We start from the raw sequence: 24,403 nt of genomic DNA, 5'->3' as shown, positions 1-24,403 counted from the left end.
ATTTTACAAAAGAGAGAGAAAATACAAATAAATAATAATAGGATAAAATGGCACACATTTTTATATAAATCATGATATAATTATATAAAAAAATTGATGGCATTAAATTCAAAAATTTAGAAAAACAAGACAACTTGCTGAAAAAATATAAATTGTCTAGACTAACTCAAGAATGAATGCTTAGGGAACATAATCACTATATTAAATAAGTTGATTCAATAGTCAAAAAATTACTCTCAAAATAAGTACCATATCCAGGTGGTTTTGGAGGACAAGTTTTGCCAGTCCTTCAAGATACAGAACTTATTTTATAGAAACCATCCCAGAGAAGGAAAAAAAGGAAATCTTCCCCATTTATCTTATTAAGCTAGTTTAATAATGGTGCCAAAATTGTTCAAGAACACGGAAAAACAGTCATTTTTACCTTATGATGCAAAGTAGATGCAAAAATATGATATAATTAGTAAACACATAAGAAAATCAAGGACATGAAAATTTCCATAACTTGCCCTAGGCCCCACAGTAGGTAAATTGTAGAACTGGACCAACATGGATCTCAAGTCAAAGTCCGTGCTTATGAAGAATAACAGAACCAATAGCAATACTGGCAGACAAGAGATAATCTTTGCTTTGGTGTCATTATTGCTGGCTTCCATGTCAGTACTTCCTGGAAAGGAAAATTACCCTCAGGTGCAAAGAGGGCAGGGAGGCATTAGACTTTAGCATGTATTCTGCAGCCCCAATCACAAGTTCCTGACCTACTGCGCTGATGGCCACCTGCCATGCCGGCCACTGTATAAAGAGAAAAGGGGGAATGGGAAGGGTTTGACTAAACAAAGGGCTTTCTACATAAGCTATTTCTTTTAATTCTCACACACTGTGAGGTAACTATTATTACTTTCATTTTATTGATGAAGCAAAGTTATCTCAGGAAGGTGAAGAATATTGAGAAGAAACAAGTAGTCAAAGCTAGTGAGAGGTGGAGTTGAGATTCTAATTCAGGCCCCTTTCACTTCAAAACTTATCCAGGTGGCCTGAAAGTGTTCCTGTTCCTGAGCAGGGGTCTGAAGTACCTGGGTGTGCTGTAAGCCTACAGCTCTGGTTGAAGTTGAAGTCTCAGAAAGGTGTTCTGAGCAGTTTTCTCCTTCCATGTTATCTTTCTAGTGTCATGCTAGAAATAGGGCTCAGGTTTGATCTTTGATTACCTCCACATCTAGTTCTTGCCAGTCCCTTTCACAAAGTCTGAATCCTAGACAAACTTCCCCTTACTGAGAATGGGCACTTCCTAGAAACCTGCCAGCCTTAACACGTCCATCAACCCAGAGAGAACCAACAGGGCTCTAGGATCCCTCTTATGCTTAGTCATTTTCATTTCTCCCTCTACCTGGTTTCCCATAAACCTCATCTGAAACTATCTTGGTTTAAACGATCTTGCCTACTAGAAGCTTCCATGTGACTTGCAGCAACAGTGGATACAAAATTAAGTATCTCAGTCCCGCTCCCACTGTATGGTAAGCCTTATGAAAGTAGAGATTTTTGGCTGAGTTGTTCGCTACTTTATTTCCAGTCTGAAACAACACCTGACACGTAGCAGATAGTCAATAAGCATGTATTGAATTACCGAATGGATATACTTTGATTGCCCCACTGTCAGGTTCACACCTAAGAAATTATCAGTCTGTGAAACTAGCACAGAGATGGATAGTGGAGTGCTAGGAAGACTACTGCTATAGTATTTAGATACTAGATTGGTTGGTCCTTCCTATGTTACCAAGCTAGATGGAAATTTTCAGAAATCATAATCCTTAACAGCTTATTAAACTGAGATTCTCGATCAGTCCTAATAGCACCTCATGGGTAAGGAGGAGTTGGTGATGGATGGGGCCACTGGTGATGCTTCACCCATGGCCAGCAGAGCGTTAGTGGAGGAGGCAGTGCTAGGTGACCCACTGTCATCCTGCATCAGGCATTAGTGTCTGTTCTGTCCTTGGAAGAGATGACTGAGCTTCAAACTGTACATTTCTTTAATTAAAATAGAAGTGGTACCATTTGATATTTTCCACATCACCAAGCCATTTCCCTTCACATAAAAACAAATATTTTATTTTTTATATCAAGTGTGCCTAGGAAGATTTTCAGCACCAAGGAGTGCAAATTATTTGCTCCAGCATTTATGTTAGTTGCCTGTGTAATGACTGAATGCGACAGCTCGTCAAGAGTGACATTTAATATGCCTGTTGTACAGAAATCATAGTTCATTTACTTTTTGAGGCATGAGTCCCAGGGAAATGGGCTTTATGAATCTGAGAGGTAACTGATGGATTCTGTTCATCCATTCAACACCAACACAGAGTTTTTTACTGAGGCCTTCTGAAACTAAAGGAGTAAAGGTGATATTTTTAAGTTGTTGAAAAGCAGATCAATAGCTAATTTAACCTTAAAGTGAGGATATGTTCCCTGTCCAGGACTCAGAAAATACAGTAGCATTCCACTAATTTCTATGCTTTCCTGTTAACTTGTCAAATGAATTAGTATTCATAGTTCAAATCAAATACCATGTTTTAAAACATAGGAAAGGAACAGTGTAGGAGTTTATCAATAAAATTCTTCAGCCTTTATTATTTACTCAAAAGAAGACTAGATGCTTTGAGATTCAGCAAGCAATATGCAACTTTCTCCTACACAAGAGGATGTCTGCTTTGTCTTGTGCCCAAACTATACTCAAAATATTACATGGCATCATAAATCTAACAGATAAGAATAAAGAGGTGGGGGCCATGGTGGCTCACACCTGTAATCCCAGCACTTTGGGGGGCTGAGGTGGAAGAATTGCTTAGTTTGAGACCAGCCTGAGCAACATAGAGAGACCCTCTCTCTAAAAAAAAAAAATGAAAATATTAGCTGAGTGTGGTGGCATATGCCTTTAGCCTCAACTACCCAGAAGGGAGAGGCCAGAGGATCATGTGAGCTCTGGAGGCTGAGGCTACAGTGAGCTATGACCATATGATTGCACTCCAACTTGGATGACAGAGCCAGACTCTGTCTGCAAAAAATAAATAAATAAAAAGAGTGAAAGAGAGAAAGAAAGAATAATACTCTGAGAATGCAATTACATTTTTTCTCCTGTGGCACAATAGAAAATGTATCAACTTGTTGTAGCCTCCAGATAGTCAAACGAATATGTTTTGTTTTGCTGATATGTACTGGGTAGGGGAGCTTGCTGATGGAAAAACCCAGGAAAGATTGACATTTGGATGAAAGATGACAATGACAGAAAGAAGAAGGAAGGCAATGAGAAATATAGACATAAAAATGGTGTTTAAATGTTAAGTTATAGAAAGTTAAAATGGGTAATATAATATTTTTGGCAGAATTTTTATTCTGTAAGAATGACAAAGTTGCTAAAATTGGGGAGGTAGGATATATTAGTCTCCAAGCATAGGGAGGGACACAGATAAACCGTCTCAAGTAAATCCCCAGCAGAATGTGCAAGACACATTTACCAGAACAGAACATGTCAGGCACAAAACACAAGAATTTTTTTTAAAAAAAATCCCTTTTACCAAAACTACACCTGAAGCCAATTAAATCAGAGTGGCTGAGAATGAGACCCCATCACTGTATGTTTTAAAGCTCCCTCAAGTGTTCCAGTGAGCCGGATTTAAGAATCCCTGACCTAAATAATTACAGCCTACTTGTATCTTCTAATCAGCGTGGTTCTTTCATTCAGTTGGAATTTACAAACATCCACCTCATGCCAGACAGTGTGCTAAGCCATACTGGTAGAATCATTTAACAAGAACAACAAACAAGTTATAGTGCCACCCTCAAGGATATCAGAGTTTAAAAGGAAAGGTGTATGCAAAATAATCAAAATAATTGTAATAAAAATAATAAAACAGAAGCTCGTATATATTGCTTATTATAACCTAAACTATGCTGAATGTTAAGCATGTATCTACTTCCTAATCCTCTCAGCTTCCTTGTCACCTCTCTTTGTAGATGAGAGAACTCAGGCTTGAAGAAGTAACATAACTTGTGGGATATAATAATTCTAATTAAGTGGCACAGATGGGACTCATACCAAGCCGACTTCACTCGTAATCATATGACCCTATGGAGGTCATGAATAAATGCTATAAAAGGGCCGGGTGTGGTGGCTCACGTCTGTAATCCCAGCATTTTGGGAGGCCAAGGCAGGCAGATCATGAGGTCAAGAGATGGAGACCATCCTGGCCAATGTGGTGAAACCCCATCTCTACTAAAAATACAAAAATTAGCTGGGCATGGTGGCAAGCACCTGTAGTCCCAGCTACTAGGGAGGCTGAGGCAGGAGAATTCCTTGAACCCAGGAGGTGGACGTTGCAGTGAGCTGAGATCGTGCCATTGCACTGCAGCCTGCAACAGAGTGAGATTCCGTCTCAAAAAAAAAAACCAACCTATAAAAGTCCTGAGGAGGAAATTAATCATTTAGCTGGAAGGGGAGGAAGGAGGAAGATGGAAGCTGTTTGGGGGAAAACCTCGTAAAAGAGGCAAAACTTAAACTATGTAAAAAATCAGTAGGACTTTTCCACAGGGAGAATAATAGGGAAGTTATGTTAGAATTGAACAGCATTTGTAAAGATAGGAAGGTTTATACGTATTTGAGGAGAAGAAAATGATTGGCTGAGTCCCTGAGGAAGTTTGTTTGGAGTCAGGCTTTCCTCATGCTCCCAGTTACTTCCGGAACATTGGACTAAACATCACAGATGAGTAGCTCAAGCAGAACGGTTTCTCCCTTGTGATTATGAGCAATATCTAGTTAGATATTATGAGCAATATCTAGTACTTACCAGTTCCTCATTATTTAGGGATGTCCTAATCACCATAGCCAGGGAGAGTCCAGATTTCCGGGCAGCCAGGGTCTAAAACAAACAGAATTATGACTTATTAATACATAGGGACGTTGACGTGCATATACTGCGCAGCAGAAGGTGAAAATGCAATATCAGCTATCACTGTTCATATTTTAGTTAGTAAGGACCTGCCATTTTGGTAATCAGCCGATTCACCCAGAATATGGACTAATACAATATTAAAACTGGAAAGGTCCCACAACTCATCAAACCCAACCCCTACATTTTATAGATGATGAAACTGAGGCCCAGAAAGGCAAGATGACCAGCCTTAAGATGACCAGCCCCCTCAACCACCTCAGGCTAGCAAGAGGCTTCTCAAACTTTCTTATTCCCCAAGGTGGTTGTGATAGATTCATTCAGAATACATAACCTTTGGTAGAGAGCCAGCCTGACTTTGGTGATGACCGTGAATCATAATTAGTATTAGATGGTTCCTGAGTTGTTCATAGTTCCCTAGAATATTCTTCCATATCTATCCAAGATATTTTTCTAAGTGCCCATTTAATTTACTGAGAATTGTTACATCCAGATTCATTTTCTTCACTTGATGCCAGTAACTTGAGCGATCTTAAATAAGAGTCAAGTCCCTTTAGTTTCCTCACCACATAAAATAGAACCATAACCACCACTACCTACTCCTACCCAAAATATATGAAATACAAGAAACTCAGCAGTGCTATAGAGAATGTTGGAAATCAGAAGCTCCATATGGGAATATTAAAACTGTTATCCCATTAGGAGCAAAGAGATGTCATTGTGGAATAATGCATTCTTGATCACCCGAGACCCATCTGGTCATATACATATCTCCTCAGCGTTACAAAGTCATTAACTCAAATAAAATTCAGCATACACCTGGGTAAGAATGTCACTCTCCACTCATCTCCACATTTACCTTGAAGACTTACCTCCAAGAGTTTACCCAAGAAGATCTTTCATCTTTGAAAAATATATTCCCTAAAACTATATTTGTATCCATTTTGGTCTGTGTTTGCACCTGTTGCATACATAATATTCTCTTTCAGAATTGAACCAGAGGTTAAATTCTTGCAGAACAAACTTCTTATTCTTGTATGTCTGTCTTTTCATTTCTCCATCTTGCCCTCTTTTACCCCATGAGTAAGTGCAGTGTATGTTTGAGAAGACTGCAAAATATTAATTAAATAAATAGAAAAGCACTTACCATGGCCTGAAGATTCCAGAAGTGAGAGGAAACAAAGTGTAAATAGATACATGAAAGGTAGGAAAAGAGTATAACAATGTTAAATTAGCCTAACACTTTACAATTATTTCCACATAGTGACGACAGAAATCTGAACTAAATGTACTGACATGTTATACTTTCCAGTATAAGATCTTTTCAGTCAGGATCATATTTTAAAACTAAAGTGGTGGCCTTCAGATGAAGGCTTTCTTAGCAAAATTAAAAATTACTGATGTAAAAAGTAATGTACATTGTTGCCGAAAGAAAATTTACTTTTTATGGGGGAAAATATATTTTTCATATCACATATAATATTAAAAATATGCCTATAAAATGTGAAGACATTTTGGATGATAGAAGAGACATTTTTTCATGATGATTTTTTTTTTACAATCTAATGCAGGCCATGGTCAATTTTTTGCATTTATCAAGGTGGCCGCAGCATATTTCAATATAGGAAACAGATTTATTCAGAGTCATGATCAGAAGTAATAATGATGTTAATAACTTGAAAACCATGGTTTTCTTTTCTTTTTTATTATTTTTATTTTTATTTTTATTTTTGAGACGGAGTCTGGCTCTGTTGCCCAGGCTGGAGTGCAGTGGTGCAATCTCGGCTCACTGCAAGCTCCGCCTCCTGGGTTCACACCATTCTCCTGCCTCAGCCTCCCGAGTAGCTGGGACTACAGGTGCCCGCAACCACTCCAGTTAATTTTTTGTATTTTTAGTAGAGACAGGTTTTCACCACGTTAGCCAGGATTGTCTTGATCTCCTGATCTCGTGATCCGCCCGCCTCGGCCTCCCAAAGTGAACCTTGATTTTCTTTAAATAGAGGAGCTTATTAATTTAGCTAGAATTGACTTTAATATAATAAAGAGTTGATTAATGTTATCTGCTTGCTTTATAAAGTATTCAGGTCCACCGTGTTAAGGTGAAGAAGTTTAAATAAAGCCTCAAGCATTGTGAATTAAACTTCTGGTCATTCGTAACACTAAACACATCAAAGCCTATTCACTTGCTTGGCATGCTGCGTAATTTCTTTTTGCTCCAATTATAGGGTCATATTAACTTAATTGTAATTTCCACTTATATCAAAAGCTATCAAAGGTTTGAGTTATCTCCTCCATCTAATAGATTTTAAAGAAATAATAATAAATATAACAGGAGGTAGCATCTGGCCTCATATACTTTTATTCCATGAAATATTTACAGGCTAGACAGTGAATAAGAAGGACATTACATTTTAGTAAGGAAAAAAACCACACATGCAATCAAACAGGATTAAACAGTTATAACTTACCACATCTCGGACAATAGGCAAAGTTTTCTTTCTGCGAAGATCCGGCATGCTGTCAATACCATAAAGTCCACCTCCAGCCCTGAAAGAGAAAATAAAACCAATAATTGCAATGGGTAAAATGACTTCTTGTAAGAAAAACGTCCACTGTTCATGGTATAAAGTCTGTGAAAAAGATGACATGGATACCATAGTTTTCAAATAATTCACAAAGCTGCAAAGATACAAGCCTCTAGGACTTTGTTGAATGAGGAAAAAAGACTATAGCTACCACACTTGCTGACCACTCATCTTCTCAGATAGTTGAAAATTTAAGATATACATGGCCTGGATGGACACACAGTTTTCTGTTAGTATCACAGAGAAAAGAATCAAAATGTAAGATCTGTGGAACTTCTTACCTCCAGGAGGAAACAGAAGAAAACCATTTTTGGTGCAAGTTTGGTCTGGCTGTGGTGCTAAATAAATTACCTTCATTATAAAAATACCAGTTACTGCGTGCCTCTGCTTCACAAATTAAACTCCAGAATAATGTCTCAAGGAGTCATGGACATATTTAAGATATTGGTAATTACCCTTATACCACAAGTTCCGCTTATCTGAATTCATCCTACAGGTAAACGCACAGAATTAAAATGAGTAGTTGTAGAAGGATGTTTATTGCATCTTTAAATAATAGCAATAAAAGCTAGGTTATTTACATGTTCATCAATAGCATATTGATTAAATGAATCAATGGGAAGAATAATTAAAGTGAAACAGGTAAATATATGTGTGCATACATAAAAAATACTCATGTTTAGTGAAAAAGCAAGTTTGCATATTAGTAAGTTTAGTATACTCCCATATATATATATATATAAACATATATATAAACATATATATAAACATATATATATAAACATATATATAAACATATATATATAAACATATATATAAACATATATATAAACATATATATATGTTTATGAATGCACAGAAAATATCTAGAAAAATAATCGTGAAATTTATAACTGTAGTTACCTCTGTGGAGTGAGAATGGGTGAAAGAGAAAACTCCCTGTTATAAACTTGGTAATGTTCAATTTTTAAATAAGCATGTATTATTTTGCAATTAAAATAATTTTCTAAGAGGTATTAATATTTGTTTCTCTAGAATGAGTTTGATACATTGAATTTGACTTTTTATTGCATTAAATCCAGTCATTTAATATAACCAACAAGATGTTAATATTACTGATGATGGCTTCTCCTTATGCTTACTTGAACTACAAAATCCCGTGCTGACTTCTTGCCCAGGGTCAGCTTATTCACCACGAACAATACAGTTCATGCCCCTCGGTGACAGCTAGGCATCTCTGTCATTGCAACAGGCTACAAAGGCTAATGACAGATTAATAGCATTTTATAGTCCAGTTTTCCATCAGCAGAGAGATGGCCTCTATGTTCTTGCTGCTTAGCTTAATATAAGGAAACTTAGTCTTATTGGATTTTTCTTAGTCGTCATGATCCTAACTCCAACACTTCTTCAGGTATCCACTATTACTAACATGGTACTACTAACAAGTCACTAAATGTGTCATAAAATTCATGTCAATAGAAATGAAAACAAAGTAGTAATAAAGATAAAATGAATTAATAAATGCATAGTAATAATGCCATAACATATGTTTGGAAGTGAGGATCAAATGCAGTGAGTGTGAAATATTAAAACCATTGCAAATGTGTAAGAAGGATGTCAAAGATGAGCAAATTATTTTCAGTCGTGCACTTCAACTAAATGTCCCCCTTAATTTTGATCATAAAGAAATAGAATACATGTGAAGCAGAGGTCAAGAAAGATGAAAGAAAGGAGAGAAGAAAAGAACTGAAGAGAATGTGTTCAGGGAGAAAGGCGACATTTAAAAGACCCCTTTCTCCACTAATTCTATGATAAAATAGCTAATATGATTTCCCTCGTTGCCCAGAATAACGACAATTAGCACGGTCTAGGTTAAGGGCTGTGCTAGTCACAGTGAGTCAAAGTTTGAGAATGTGCATCACAAGAAAGAATCATTGGTGACATACTCTTTTGAATGTCAAGAAACTGCGGAGTAGAAAAGGGAAAAGAATGATAAACTTTTTTTCTTAAGCCCCACCTTCAGAATACACAGCACTACTCCATCAGTAACTTCTTGCTTCCCTCCTGTCATCTTTCCATATTCCTTCCCAACCCCTGCCAGTGCATACTTGACCCTTCCACATTCAAAACATCAAATGCATGGAAAAAGGCTAAGTGAATGGGTATCTAGAAAGATTCTTCCAGTTTCATGTGCTCCAATATTAGGCTGTCATTCCAAGTAGTTTCTACTTTCTCTCCTCTGTGAACAGTATCAATAATGAACTAAAACATGCATGAATAAATATTTTCCCACTACAGTACCTATTAATCATGTTAACTATAAACCTTCAAGTATTTTGAAATGTTTTGACTTCTAAATAATGCAACTTTCATAGCTATGTAAAGAAACACATTTAATTCAGATGATGGTTGAGAAACTGATTTATAAACTGCGAAGTGTTATATAAATGAGTTGTGTATTTTCTTTTATCAGTAATCATTATTTCTTTTATGGTTTCCTTTCCGTGGAACTTAATTCAAATTTTCAAAGTACACCCAGAATCTTGAATCAAACTTATTTACCCACAAATTTGGGAATCAGTTATAAGCATATGCATTATTGGGCCTGACACTTCACTCCCATGCTTGTCTCATCAGAGCAGAGAGATCCAAGGACCTAGGACAAATATGAGCATTGCAGAATAACAAGCCCAAGTGAGCAGACATGTATCCAAAATTAATTTCTGCCTCTTTTGAGTTTGCCACTGAATTTCACTAAACTTGCATTTATTTTTATTTTTATTTTATTATTATTATACTTTAAGTTTTAGGGTACACGTGCACAATGTGCAGGTTAGTTACATAAGTATACATGTGCCATGCTGGTGTGCTGCACCCATTAACTCGTCATTTAGCATTAGGTATATCTCCTAAAGCTATCCCTCCCCCCTGCCCCCAACACACAACAGTCCCCAGAGTGTGATGTTCCCCTTCCTGTGTCCATGTGTTCTCATTGTTCAGTTCCCACCTATGAGTGAGAACATGCGGTGTTTGGTTTTTTGTCCTTGCGATAGTTTACTGAGAATGATGATTTCCAATTTCATCCATGTCCCTACAAATGACGTGAACTCATCATTTTTTATGGCTGCATAGTATTCCATGGTGTATATGTGCCACATTTTCTTAATCCAGTCTATCATTATTGCACATTTGGGTTGGTTCCAAGTCTTTGCTATTGTGAATAGTGCCGCAATAAACATACGTGTGCATGTGTCCTTATAGCAGCATGATTTATAGTCCTTTGGGTATATACCCAGTAATGGGATGGCTGGGTCAAATGGTATTTCTAGTCCTAGATCCCTGAGGAATTGCCACACTGACTTCCACAATGGTTGAACTAGTTTACAGTCCCACCAACAGTGTAAAAGTGTTCCTATTTCTCCACATCCTCTCCAGCACCTGTTGTTTCCTGACTTTTTAATGATTGCCATTCTAACTGGTGTGAGAATGGTATCTCATTGTGGTTTTGATTTGCATTTCTCTAATGACCAGTGATGGTGAGCATTTTTTCATGTGTTTTTTGGCTGCATAAATGTCTTCTTTTGAGAAGTGTCTGTTCATGTCCTTTGCCCACTTTTTGATGGGGTTGTTTGTTTTTTTCTGGTAAATTTGTTTGAGTTCATCGTAGATTCTGGATATTAGCCCATTGTCAGATGAGTAGGTTGCAAAAGTTTTCTCCCATGTTGTAGGTTGCCTATTCATTCTGATGGTAGTTTCTTTTGCTGTGCAGAAGCTCTTTAGTTTAATTAGAGTCCATTTGTCAATTTTGGCTTTTGTTGCCATTGCTTTTGGTGTTTTAGACATGAAGACCTTGCCCATGCCTATGTCCTGAATGCTAATGCCTAGTAGTGTTGGAAGTTCTGGCCAGGGCAATTAGGCAGGAGAAGGAAATAAAGGGTATTCAATTAGGAAAAGAGGAAGTCAAATTGTCCCTGTTTGCAGATGACATGATTGTATATCTAGAAAACCCTGTCATCTCAGCCCAAAATCTCTTTAAGCTGATAAGCAACTTCAGCAGTCTCAGGATACAAAATCAATGTGCAAAAATCACAAGCATTCTTATACACCAATAACAGACAAACAGAGAGCCAAATCATGAGTGAACTCCCATTCACAATTGCTTCAAAGAGAATAAAATACCTAGGAATCCAACTTACAAGGGATGTGAAGGACCTCTTCAAGGAGAACTACAAACCACTGTTCAATGAAATAGAAGAGGATACAAACAAATGGAAGAACATTCCATACTCATGGGTAGGAAGAATCAATATCATGAAAATGGCCATACTGCCCAAGGTAATTTATAGATTCAATGCCATCCCCATCAAGCTACCAAAGACTTTCTTCACAGAATTGGAAAAAACTACTTTAAAGTTCATATGGAACCAAAAAAGAGCCCGCATCGCCAAGTCAATCCTAAGCCAAAGGAACAAAGCTGGAGGCATCACGCTACCTGACTTCAAACTATACTACAAGGCTACAGTAACCAAAACAGCATGGTACTTGTACCAAAACAGAGATATAGATCAATGGAACAGAACAGAGCCCTCAGAAATAACACCGCATATCTACAACTATCTGATCTTTGACAAACCTGAGAAAAGCAAGCAATGGGGAAAGGATTCCCTATTTAATAAATGGTGCTGGGAAAACTGGCTAGCCATATGTAGAAAGCTGAAACTGGATCCCTCCCTTACACTTTATACAAAAATTAATTCAAGATGGATTAAAGACTTAAACGTTAGACCTAAAACCATAAAACCATAAACCCTAGAAGAAAACCTAGGCATTACCATTCTGAACTTGCATTTTACAATTTATAAAATTGCAAGACAATAAAAACACTTTCTTAACCTTCACAGATAGCCTCAAAACATAGCCTTCTCAGGTTATGTTTCCTTATACTTTCATATGTTCATCATTACTACAAGAAACTTTGATAAGCCTATCTATCAAGTAATAATACAAAATTTTATCATAAACCATGACTTTGAAAAAAGTCTACCTTACTGACCTCACCTCATGAATAGAGAACACTTGATAAATATGGATAAGGTCTACATAAATGCAAACTATTTTTGTGATATTTATTGGGAGGCTTCTTACCAGGAGCGATCTTGGAGAGATTAAGGAAGAAAAACTAGTAAATAGTGGAAATATTCATATATAAATAAATCATTTACTTTCTAGGCAAGATGTTAAGTTCATGCACAATAGTTAAAATCCAGAAGAAACTGTCTAGACTTGATGAACAATAAGTCAGACGAAGTTATCAGAACAGACCATAGCAGACAAGTAACTCTAAAGGTAAGGTCTGATAAGAAAAGAAGCTGTTTCATTTCAGCCCTTTTTGGTATAGTTGATTGTTTTAAGATATCATTGACTGTAGACAGAAAACTCACTAAGGATAACTAATTTTTTTTGGTGCTTATTAGGTGACAGATATAATGCTAATATTTGTACCCAGCATTTACAGAGTGCTTATTACTCTAAGCACTTTACTTATGTTAACTCATTTTATTTTTTAAAAATCATATGAGGTATAGGTACAATTATTTCTCTCATTTTATAAATAAGAAAATGAAGACATAGAATCCTTCAAAATCACACCCAAGGTCATTATTTAGATCTGAAATGACAGTGCCAAGGTTTGAGCCCACAGTTTATGACTTACTGTGCTCCACTGCTTATCTGATTGGGATATCCTATATCTCTAAAACTCATATGAATTGAGGTCTACAATTAATACTATTTTGTATTTAATGAAACTAATATATTGCAGAGACTGATTTCCACTGCAGGATCATTTTACCTCAGATTTAATCTTCTTAATAATCAATAAGTATTTTGCTAAGAAGAAATAAGACACATGTACCAATTGATCCAGGGATGTTGCCATCATTTGGATATTTTTTCAATGTATTTCAGGACAGTTTTATCTTCAGATCGCAACCCTGTTTCACTGTACAAAATAGCCTCAGTCTTCCTCAAATGACCCCTGTCCAACTATTCAAGTGTTCTTCTTAGGAAAAAAGATATTAGACTATAGGCATTACAGAGGATAAAAAACTGAAGACATCGATGGAAGTAGTTGGAAAGTCAATGGTCACATAAAATGATAAAATGGATATTATTATAAAGTCTAAATCAAGCATGCTCAAATTCAATATCAGCTCTATTACAAAGTTTTTATTAATATTTTAATTAACATATCATAACTATACACCTTTATGGGGTACAATGTGATGTTTTGATATAGGTATGCAATGTGGGCTGATTAAATCAAGTTAATTAACATACTTATCACCTCACTTATTTTTTGTAGCAAGACCTTTAAAATACACACTCCAAGCCAACATAGTTTAAATATTTTCAGTGGTTTTCTTTTGTTTCTCAGTTCTTTCCATAATGATATTAAAATGGGTTTACTGAATTTAATAAAATCTGAGATGTACAGTATATTGCTATGTGCCTTGACTCAGGTTCAGTTAATTGTCTTGTTATAAAATAAATGCAATATAGAGTATACAAATTACATATGTTCTGTAATTTTAAGACACTTCATATTTAGATAAAGAAAATAAAAGCTGATTTTACTGATTAAGTAGAGATTAATTATTATTTTCACTCAAAATTGACTGATAATACATTGAATGTATACGGATTGCAAAAGAAATTTGAGAAGTCACCAAGAAAATATCACATGAAAACTATCAAGCAGGATATAAAAAAATACACAGTACAACTAATTATTAGTGAAATGCAAAATTAAACCACAATGAAATATCACCTCACAAGTGATACAAGAGTTATCATGAAAATAATAAAAGATAACAAATGTTGGTGATGATATGGAGAAAAAGGGACCTTCGCACATTGTTGTTGGGAATGTAAATTAATACAGCCACTGTGGAAAACAAGGTGTGGATTTCTCAAATAAGTAAAAAACAGAACTACCATATAATTTATTACTTCTACCAACGGGTGTATATTCAAATAAAATGAAATCAATATGTTGAAAAAACATGTTCACTCCTATATTTATTGCCACATTATTCACAATATAGCCAGGGTATGAAATCAACTTAAGTGTCTATCAGTGGATTAATGGATAAAGAAAATATGGTATATATACACAATAGAATATTAGTCAGTCTTAAAAAAAAAAATCCTGCCATTTGTGACAATGGGTGAACCTGAAGGACATTATGTTAAGTGAAATAAGCCATCCATAGAAACACAAATACCACATGATCTTGATGACATGTGCAACCTATGCACATGTCATCAAGATCTCATGTTGATCTCAGAACTAGGGAATAGAGTGGTAGTTACAAGAGGTGGATGGCATGGAAGGGGAGGTTAGGGAGATATTGGTCAAAAGATACAGAAAATTAGTTACACAGGAGGAGTAAGTTTAAGAGATCTATTGTAAATAGGGTGAATATAGTTCATAACAATATACTGTATTCTGGAAAAATGCTAACAGAGTGGATGTTAAGTGTACTCACCCCGTAAGTATAACTATGTGAGGTAACACATATGTTAATCAGCTAGATTTTGCCATTTCACAATGTAAATATACTTAAAAATATAATGCTGTACATGATAAATATGTACAATTATTCCAATCATTTAAAAATAGTAATAAACAAATGGTAAGGTGATTAAAAATTAAAAGACTGTCAGCTTTCAAGGAAGTGGAGCAACATGGCTGAATAGAAGCCTCTAGCAATCATCTTCTCCACAGGAACACCAAATTGAACAAACATCCACACAAAAAACACCTTCATAAGAACCAAAAATCAGATGAGCAATCATAATACTTGGTTTTAACTTCATATCACTAAAAGAGGCACTGGAGAGAATCAGAATGACAGTGTATAATTACTAATGCCACCCCTCACTGATCCCTTGGCAGTGACCACATGGCATGGAAAGAGAATCTGGGTGCTTGAGGGAGGGAGAGTGCAGTAATTGTGGGACTTTGCATTGGAACATTGGAACTCAATGCTGTCCTGTCACAGCAGAAAGCAACAACAGGCAGAACTCAGCCAGTGCCCAAAGAAGGAGCATTTACACCAGCCCTAGCAAGTGGGGACTAGCCCATCCCAGCAGTTGGATCCTGAGTTCTGGCAAGCCTCACCACTAAAGGCTACAGTGCTCTTGGGTCTTAAATAAACTTGAAAGGCAGTCTAGGTACAAGGACTGAAAATCCTGGTGCTGTGCTATGCTTAGAGCCAGTGGACTTGGGCAAATGACCTAGAGATACACCATCTAGAGTGGCTCAGGGAGAGTTTGTACTACCCATTTCCCCAACCCCAGGCAGCAGAGCTCACAGGTCTGGGATAGACACTTTCCCTCTGCTTGAGGATAGGAGAGGAGAGGGAAGAGTAAGAGGACTTTGTCTTGCAACTTGGAACCCAGCACAGCCATAGTAGAATAAGGAATCAGAGTTCTGAGACTCCCATTCCAGGCCATGGCCCTTGGACAACAGTTCTAGGCACACCCTAGGCCAGAAGGGAACCTGCTACCTTGAAGGGAAGAATCCAGTCCTGGAAGGATTCATTACCTGCTGACTAAAATACCCTAGGTCCCTGAATAATCAGGAGCTGTAGCCAGGTAGTACTCGCCATGGGCCTTGGGTGAGACTCAGAGACATGCTGGCTTTGGTGTAACCAAGCACATTCCCAGCTCTGATGGCAATGGGGAGAGACCCATTCTGCTTGAGAAACGGAGAGAAAAGGGTGAAGGAGATTTTGTTTTGCAGCTTAGGTACCAGCTTGGCCACAGTGGGGTACAGCACCCAGAGTTCATAGGGTCCCTGATTCCATGCCTTGGCTTTTGGACAGCATTTCTGGACCTTCCCTGGGCCAGATGAGAGCACATTGCTTTGAAAAAAGAACTCCAGGCTTGGCAGCATTCACCACAAGCTGACGAAAAAGCCCTTGGGCCTTGAATGGACGTTGACTGTAGCCAGGCAGTACTCACTATGGGCCTGGGGCAGTGGTGACCATGGGGAGAGACATGTCTTCTTATGGAAAGGAGATGGAAAGTGAGTACGACTTTGTCACATGGTTGAGGTACCAGCTCAGTTGCAGGAGAACGGAGCACCGGGTAGATTCCTAAAATTTCTGACTTCAGCCCACAGCTCCTGGATGGCATCTCTGGACCCACCAGCGATGAGAGGGAACTCATTATCCTGAAGGGAAGGACACAAGCCTGGCTGGCCTTACCACCTGCTTATTGTGGAGCGTCAGGGCCTTAAGTGAACATAGGTGGTAGCCAGTCAGTGGTTGACAGGCCTTGGGCAAGACCCAGTACTATACCGGCTTCGAGACTGACCCAGCACGTTACCAGTGGTGGTCTGGGCACAGCTGTACTCACCTAGCTGTGGTGCTGGACCTGGGCATCCCTGAGCTCTTGGGGGCCCGGGAAGCCCCCTTGTCCCCACAGGTTTGGAAGTGCCTGATCTCACTCCCTGGCCTCTGCCCTCTCCTGGTGCCTGGAAAATTCTCACTTTGGGCCACTTTTGGAACAAAGCTGAAGCCAAGCCTGGAACGCTGTCGTGACTTGGCTGGTGTGTGTGCACTCAAGAAAGTCCTGACACACCAGCCCCCCTGCTCCCTTGGTCTTCCTCTGAAGATTTAGGCACCAAAGAGCTCATGGAGGGAGGGAGGGGGTGCTGAAGGTGGCTCAGCATGGGCTGGCAGATGCCCCTTCGCACAAGCAGCCTGGGTGCCATGAATGGTACGTTGATGGCAGCAGGCAGGCTCCAGGGTGGAAAGGGGTGGGTCTGTGGTGAAACCCCACCTTCAAGCGAGGGATGGCTTGAAGCCTGGGGACTGGGCTGCCAGTTCTGTGTGGAGTCCACAGCCAGGAGTGAGAACTTATGGTGCTTTTTCCAGGCCCGCCCTTGGCCATCCATGGACAAATCAGCACACACTTCCTCCCTTCTGAGCCCATAAAAACCCTGAAGTCAGCCAGACTTAAACAGAAGTAAGAACGATCTGCCTGAGGAAAGGAGCTACCCACTTTGGGTCTCCTGGAAACTGTTCTGCCACTCCATGAAGCTCCTCTCTGCTCACCCTCCAGCTGTTTGCATGCCTCATTCTTCCTGGACAAAGGATAAGAACTCAGGACCCACTGAATGGTGGGACTAAAAGAGTTGTAACATAAACAGGGCTGAAACATGCCCCCCACCCTTCCCTGCTTGCCACACTGTGGGTAATAAGAAAGAGAAGAGCTGCTGCCCTCCAGGATCCCAGACCTAGGGACTCCCTGAGCCAGGGGTCTGACACACTTTAAGGAGTTCTGCAGTTTCTGATGTCTCCAAGCTTCCAGGCACCACCATGATCCCTCTGTCCAGACACAGGTGCCTACAGCACAAGCCACATGGAGTACATCTGGTCCAGCTGCAGCTTCTCACAGAGCCAACATGTGTGCTCGTGCCTGGAGCTGCCTGCCCTGCCTCAGCGGCCAGCCTCAGCTTGGTTGTACACAGTGGCTGGACCCCAGGCTTGCTCTCCAACACACCCCTTGCCACTCAGCACCTGGCTTGTCCTTGGCTGGTGTAGGATCTGGGCCAGTGGCGTAAGCCAAGCACAATTGGCTGGGGCAAGTGGAGGGAACAAGGTAAGTGGTCATAAGCAATACTCAAACAGAAGGTACTGGTGGCAACAGAGGTTTCCAGCTAGCAAAGTGACACTCCAAGGATCCTGTAACACTACAAATCAATAAAAGCCCAGGACCAGATGGATTTACAGCTGAATTCTACCAGAGGTACAGAAAGGAGGTGGTACCATTTCTTCTGAAACTACTCCAAGCAATTGAAAAGGATGGACTCATCCCTATCTCATTTTATGAGACCAGTATCATCCTGATACCAGAACCTAGAAGAGATATGACAAAAAATGAAAACTTCGGGTCAATATCTCTGATGAGCATTGATGCAAAAATCCTCAATAAAATGCTGGCACTGAATCCAGCAGCACAACAAAAAGCTTACCCATGACAATCAACTTGGCTTCATCCTGAGATGCAAAGTTGTTTTAACATACACAAATCAATAAATGTAATTTACCAAATAAACAGAACTAAAAACAAAAACCACATGATTATCTCAACAGATGCAAAAGGGCCTTCAATAAAATTCAACATCTCTTCATGTTAAAAACTCTCAATAAACTAGGTATTGAAGGAACATATCTCAAAATAATAAGAGCCATTTGTGACAAACCCACAGTCAAAATTATACTGAATGGGCAAAAGCTGGAAGCATTTGCTTTGAAAACTGGCACAAGACAAGGATGCCCTCTCTTACCACTCCTATTCAACATAGTATTGGAAGTTCTGGCCAGGGCAATCAGGCAAGAGAAAGAAATAAAGGTATTCAAATGGGAAGTCAAGAAGTCAAACTGTCTTTGTTGGCAGATGACATAATCCTGTATCTAAAAAACCCATCATGTCAGCCCAAAAGCTTCTTAACCTGATAAGCAACTTCAGCAAATTCTCAGGATGCAAAATCAATGTGCAAAAATCACAAGCTTTCCTTTACACCAATGACAGACAAGCAGAGAACAAATTCATGAATGAACTCTCATTCACATTTGCTACGAAGAGAATAAAGTAACTAGGAATACAGCTAACAAGTAGTGAAGAGCCTCTTCAAGGAGAACTACAAACCACCACTCAAGGAAATCAGAGAGGACACAAACAAATGGAACAACATTCCATGCTCATGGATAGAAAGAATGAATATTGTGAAAACGGGCATACTGCCCAAAGTAATTTATATATTCAATTCTATTTTCATTAAACTATCTTTGACATTCTTCACAGAATTAGCGAAAGCTATTTTAAAATTTATATGGAACCAAAAAAGAGCCCAAATAGCCAAGACAATCCTAAGCAAAAAGAACAAAGCTGGAGGCATCATGCTAGCCAGCTTCGAACTATACTACAGGCTATAGTAACTAAAACAGTACGGTACTAGTTTAAAAAAAAAGACACATAGATAACTCAGAAATAAGACTGCACATCTACAACCATCTAATGTTCAACAAATAATATAAAAGATCAATGAAAAAAAGCTATTTTATTGAAAAGATAAAAAAAACTTACAACCCTTTAGCCAAGCTAAATAAGAAAAAAAAAAAAAAGAAGATGCAAGTAAAACCAGAGGTGAAAAGGGAAACATTGCAACCAATACTACAGATAGTCAAAGGATCATTAGAGGCTACTATGAGCAACTATATGCCAATAAATTTGAAAACCTAGAAGAAATTAGTAAATTACTAAACACATAAAACCTACAAAAATTAAACCAGGAAGAGATTCAAGACCTGAACAGACCAATAACAAGTAGCGAGATTGAAGGTGCAATAAAGTGTCTCTGAACATAGAAAAGCCCTGGACCTGATGACTTCACTGCTAAATTTTGGAAAACATTTTAAAAAGAACTAATACCAATCTTATTCTAACTACTCTGAGAAATAATATAGAAGTGAATACTTCTAGACTCATTCTATAACACCAGTATTACCCTGATACTAAAGCCAAAGACACATGAACAAAAAAAGAAAGTAAGAAAGCCACAGGCCAATATCCCTGAAGAACACTAATTTGATGCAAATATCCTTAACAAAATACTAGCAAACCGAATTCAACAACACATTGAAAAGATCACTGATCATAACCAAAGAAGATTTATCTCAGGGACACAAGGATGGTTTATCATACACAAATCAGTCGATGTGATACATCACATCAACAGAATAAAGGACAAAAACCATATGACCATTTCAACTTTCAACTGATATCGAAAAAGCATTTGATGACATTCAACATTCCTTCATTATAAAAGCCTTCAAATTCCGAGAAAGAACATACCTTAACACATTAAAAGTGCCAAAAATACAACAGACACACAGTTAGTAACATACTGAATGGGGAAAAACTGAAAACCTTTCCTTTAAGATCAGTAACACCACAAGGATGCCCACTGTCACCACGGTTATTCAACACAGTACTGGAAGTCCTAGCTGGAGTAATCAGACAAAAGATATAAAGTGCAACTAAATTGGAAAGGAAGAAGTCAAATTATCTTTGTTTGCACATGATATGATCTTATATTTGGAAAAACCTAAAGACTCCACCAAAAAACTGTTAAAATGGATCAACAAATTTAGTAAAGTTGCAGCATACAAAATCAATGTACAAAAATCAGTAGCATTTTTATATGCCATCAGCAAACAATATGAAAACAAAATCAAGAAAGTAACCTCATTTACAATAGTTACAAATAAAATAAAACCCTACAAATTAACTTAATCAAACAAGTGAAAGATCTCTATAATGAAAACTACAAAACATTGATGCAAGAAATTGAAGAGAACACCAAAAAAACAGAAAAATATTCCATGTTCATAGATTGGAGGAATTAATGTTGTTAAAATGCCCATACTACCTACCCAAAGCAATCTATAGATTTAATACAATCCCTATCAAAATACTAATGCCCTTCTTCACAGAAAAAGAATTTAAAAATCCTAAAATTTATATGGAATTGCAAAAGACTCAGGATAAGCAAAGCTATCCCCAGCAAAAAACAAACAAACAAACAAAAAAAAAGAAAACAAAACAAACAACAACAAAAAAACAAAACTTAAGGAATCATCTTACCTGACTTCCAATTATTCTACAGAGCTACAGTAACCAAAATAGCATGGTACTGGCCTAATAACAGACACACAGACCAATGAAACAGAATAGAGAACCCAGAAACAAATCCATACATCAACAGTGAATTCATTTTCAACAAATGAGTCAAAAAACACATTGGGAAATGATAGTCCTCTTCAATAAATGGTGCTAGAAAAACTAGATATCCATATACAGAAGAATAAAACTAGACTCCTGTCCCTCACCATATATGAAAATCAAATAAAAATGGATTAAAGACTTAAATCTAAGACCAGAAGCCATAAAACTACTAGAAGAAAACATTTGGGAAACTCTCCAGGACATTGGTCTGGGCAAAGATTTCTTGAGTAATACCCCATAAGTACAGGCAACCAAAGCAAAAATGGACAAATGGGATCGCATCAACTTTAAAAGCTTCTGCACAGCAAAGGAAACAATCAACAATGTGAAAAGACAACCCACATAAAGGGAGAAAATATTTGCAAACTATCCACGCGACAAGAGATTAATAACCAGAATATACATAGGGAGCTCAAACAACTCTATAGAAAAAAATCTAATAATCTGATTAAAAATGGGCAAAATATCTGAATAGGAATCTCTCAATGAAGACATACAAATGGCAAGCAGGTATATGAAAATATGCTCAAACATCACTGTTTATCAGAGAAATGCAAATCAAAATTACAATGTGATATCACCTCAACCCAGTTAAAAATGGCTTTTATCCAAATACCAGGCAAAATGAATGCTGGCAAGGATATAGAGAGAAGGGAATCCTTGTTCACTGATGGTGGGATTGTAAATTAGCACGAGCACTATGGAGATCAGTTTGGAGGTTCCTCAAAAACTGAAAATAGAACTACCATATGACCCAGTAATCTCACTGCTAGGTATATACCCAAAGGAAAGGAAATCAGTATACTGAAGACACACCTGCTCTCTCATGTTTATTGCAGCACTGTTCACAATAGCCAAGACTTAGGAGCAACCTAAATGTTCATCATCAGATGAATAAAGAAAATGTGTACCTATACACAATGAAGTACTATTCAGCCATAAAAAACAATGAGATCTTGTCATTTGAAACAACATAGATGGAACTGGACGTCATTCTTTTATGTGAAATAAACAAGGTACAGAAAGACAAACTGCATACACTCACGTATTTGTAGGAGCTAAAAATCTAAACCATTGTACTCATGGAGACAGGGAATAGAATGATGGTTATCAGAGGCTGGGAAGGATAGGGGTGGGTGGAGGAGGGATGGGGGAATGGTTAATGGGTACAAAAATATAATTGGATAGAATGGATAAAATCTTGTATTTGATAGTACTACAGTCAACAATAATTTATTGTACATTTAAAAATAACTAAAATAGTATGATCGAATTGTTTGTAACACAAAGAAAGCATACATTCTTGAGTTGATGGATATCCCATTTACCCTGATGTGATTATTGTGCATTGTATGCCTGTATCAAAATACGTCATGTATCTTGTGAATATCTATACCTACCATGTACTCAGAAAAATTTAAAATTTAAAATAAAACAAAAAATTTCCCAAAAAACTGTCAAGCAAATTTTTCAAATAAAAATCTTTCTGATTTTGTGACAACAGTTTGCCATTCCACAAGAGGACAGTTGATAGTTATTTGGCTAATATTCACAGACTAGCTATTTTCTATTACAAATCAGAAAATTTGTAGACTCTGTATCTGAAGGAGTTCTTGAATTAATTGAAGACTGTGGGTCTAAGAAAATGCATAGTGTTTCTGTTTATTTCTGTGTTGCCAAAACAATTGTTCGATAGGGCTGTGCAATTAATCTTTTTTTTTTTTTTTTTTTTAGCATTATGGAACATTAAAGCAAGGTAAAAGAGAACCAATCATTCTAAATCCCTCTTCTTTAATACAACTCTATTCTGTTAGACTTTTACAAACAACTTTTTATATTTATTTAGTTATTTGATGATGACCTATGAAAACCTATTTGCATTTTTGCCTAACATTATGTATTTTATAAATATAATTTTCCTGATGACTATTATAGACTTCTTATAATTTCCACCTGCTAAATATTAGCTATTCAGAATGTGTTATCCTCCCTTCTCTTTTCAATTATTGTCAACACTGAATATTTATGTCTGTACAATTGGTGATTCACTTTCCACATACAATTAATCACCAATTCCTAATGATTTTTTGATTTCATATTTTGTCAGAGCTATAACACCATCTCTCTTCATTATTTTATACAACATTGTGAAAAAACAATTAAATTATGATACTATGCTTTCTTAGCAATTAGAATTTAAATTTAGGTCCCTCATAAACTGACATGAAAAATCTATGTATGACATAGACTTTTGTTATCTATCAACCATTTTTGTCAACACATGAAGGGAAAATATACACAAAATAAATTGTTAACTTATTTCTTAAACTTCTGATTCAGAGTCCAAATCTTTGGAATTAGACTTCATCAGAATTGTCAATGTGTGGGATGTTTTCCAAAATATTGTCCTCTAAGCCAGCAAGAGCATCTGTGGTTTAGTATTACATAAAATAATACACCATTATTGTCTTTTTCATCCCAAGTAGCAAACCACTATGCTACAGGTTTTGATGTTGATAGGTTCTCAATCTTACCAAAAGCACCAAGACGGGCAAACAAGCCTCCTACCCTTCCCCTAATCATCCTTATTTTTTTAATGAAACAATAAGACATTATAGTTGTTTAGCAATGCCACCACCAAAACAGTCAAAATGTGATTCTTTCCCAGTGTAGTTTTAACTACATTTGCAAGTGTGCAGGCAATGAAACTCTTACAACATTTGCTTGGCTACCAATATTTTTAATAAACCATCAGTTATTAAGATGCATTTCTATTTTTTATACTGTATTAAAAAAGTATGTTGTAGAATTGTTACAATAGGATGTTTTGCTATCTGTCCCCCTCCTGAAGCTCCTCATCAATAGTGCCCTATTCCACTTCTTGCATTCTGACCTAATGGCCCAGCTTTTCTCCAGCCCATTTTTTGGATTGCCAACAGAGTGATTTTTCCACAACACAAAATCTAAGCATGTCATTTTTATATTCAGTATCCCTGATTGTTTATAGGTTATAGAACAAAC

General features: G+C 37.3%; 1 protein-coding gene across 2 annotated transcripts in view; it reads right to left on the bottom strand.

Annotated features, from left to right (window-relative positions):
- UNC13C (unc-13 homolog C) overlaps nucleotides 1-24,403 on the bottom strand; it is a 661,317-nt gene that overhangs the window by 394,406 nt on the left and 242,508 nt on the right. For both annotated transcript variants that reach the window (XM_063716164.1, XM_024232533.3), the window contains exons 5-6: nucleotides 7,403-7,481; nucleotides 4,833-4,904 (exon numbers count right to left, since the gene is read on the bottom strand). In XM_063716164.1, coding sequence (XP_063572234.1) covers nucleotides 4,833-4,904; nucleotides 7,403-7,481 — 151 coding nt within the window. The remainder of the gene's footprint in view (nucleotides 1-4,832; nucleotides 4,905-7,402; nucleotides 7,482-24,403) is intronic.

Source organism: Pongo abelii, chromosome 16, assembly GCF_028885655.2.
Source record: "Pongo abelii isolate AG06213 chromosome 16, NHGRI_mPonAbe1-v2.0_pri, whole genome shotgun sequence".
Taxonomy (NCBI): domain Eukaryota; kingdom Metazoa; phylum Chordata; class Mammalia; order Primates; family Hominidae; genus Pongo; species Pongo abelii.
This window is presented reverse-complemented; position numbering and strand designations above follow the sequence as displayed.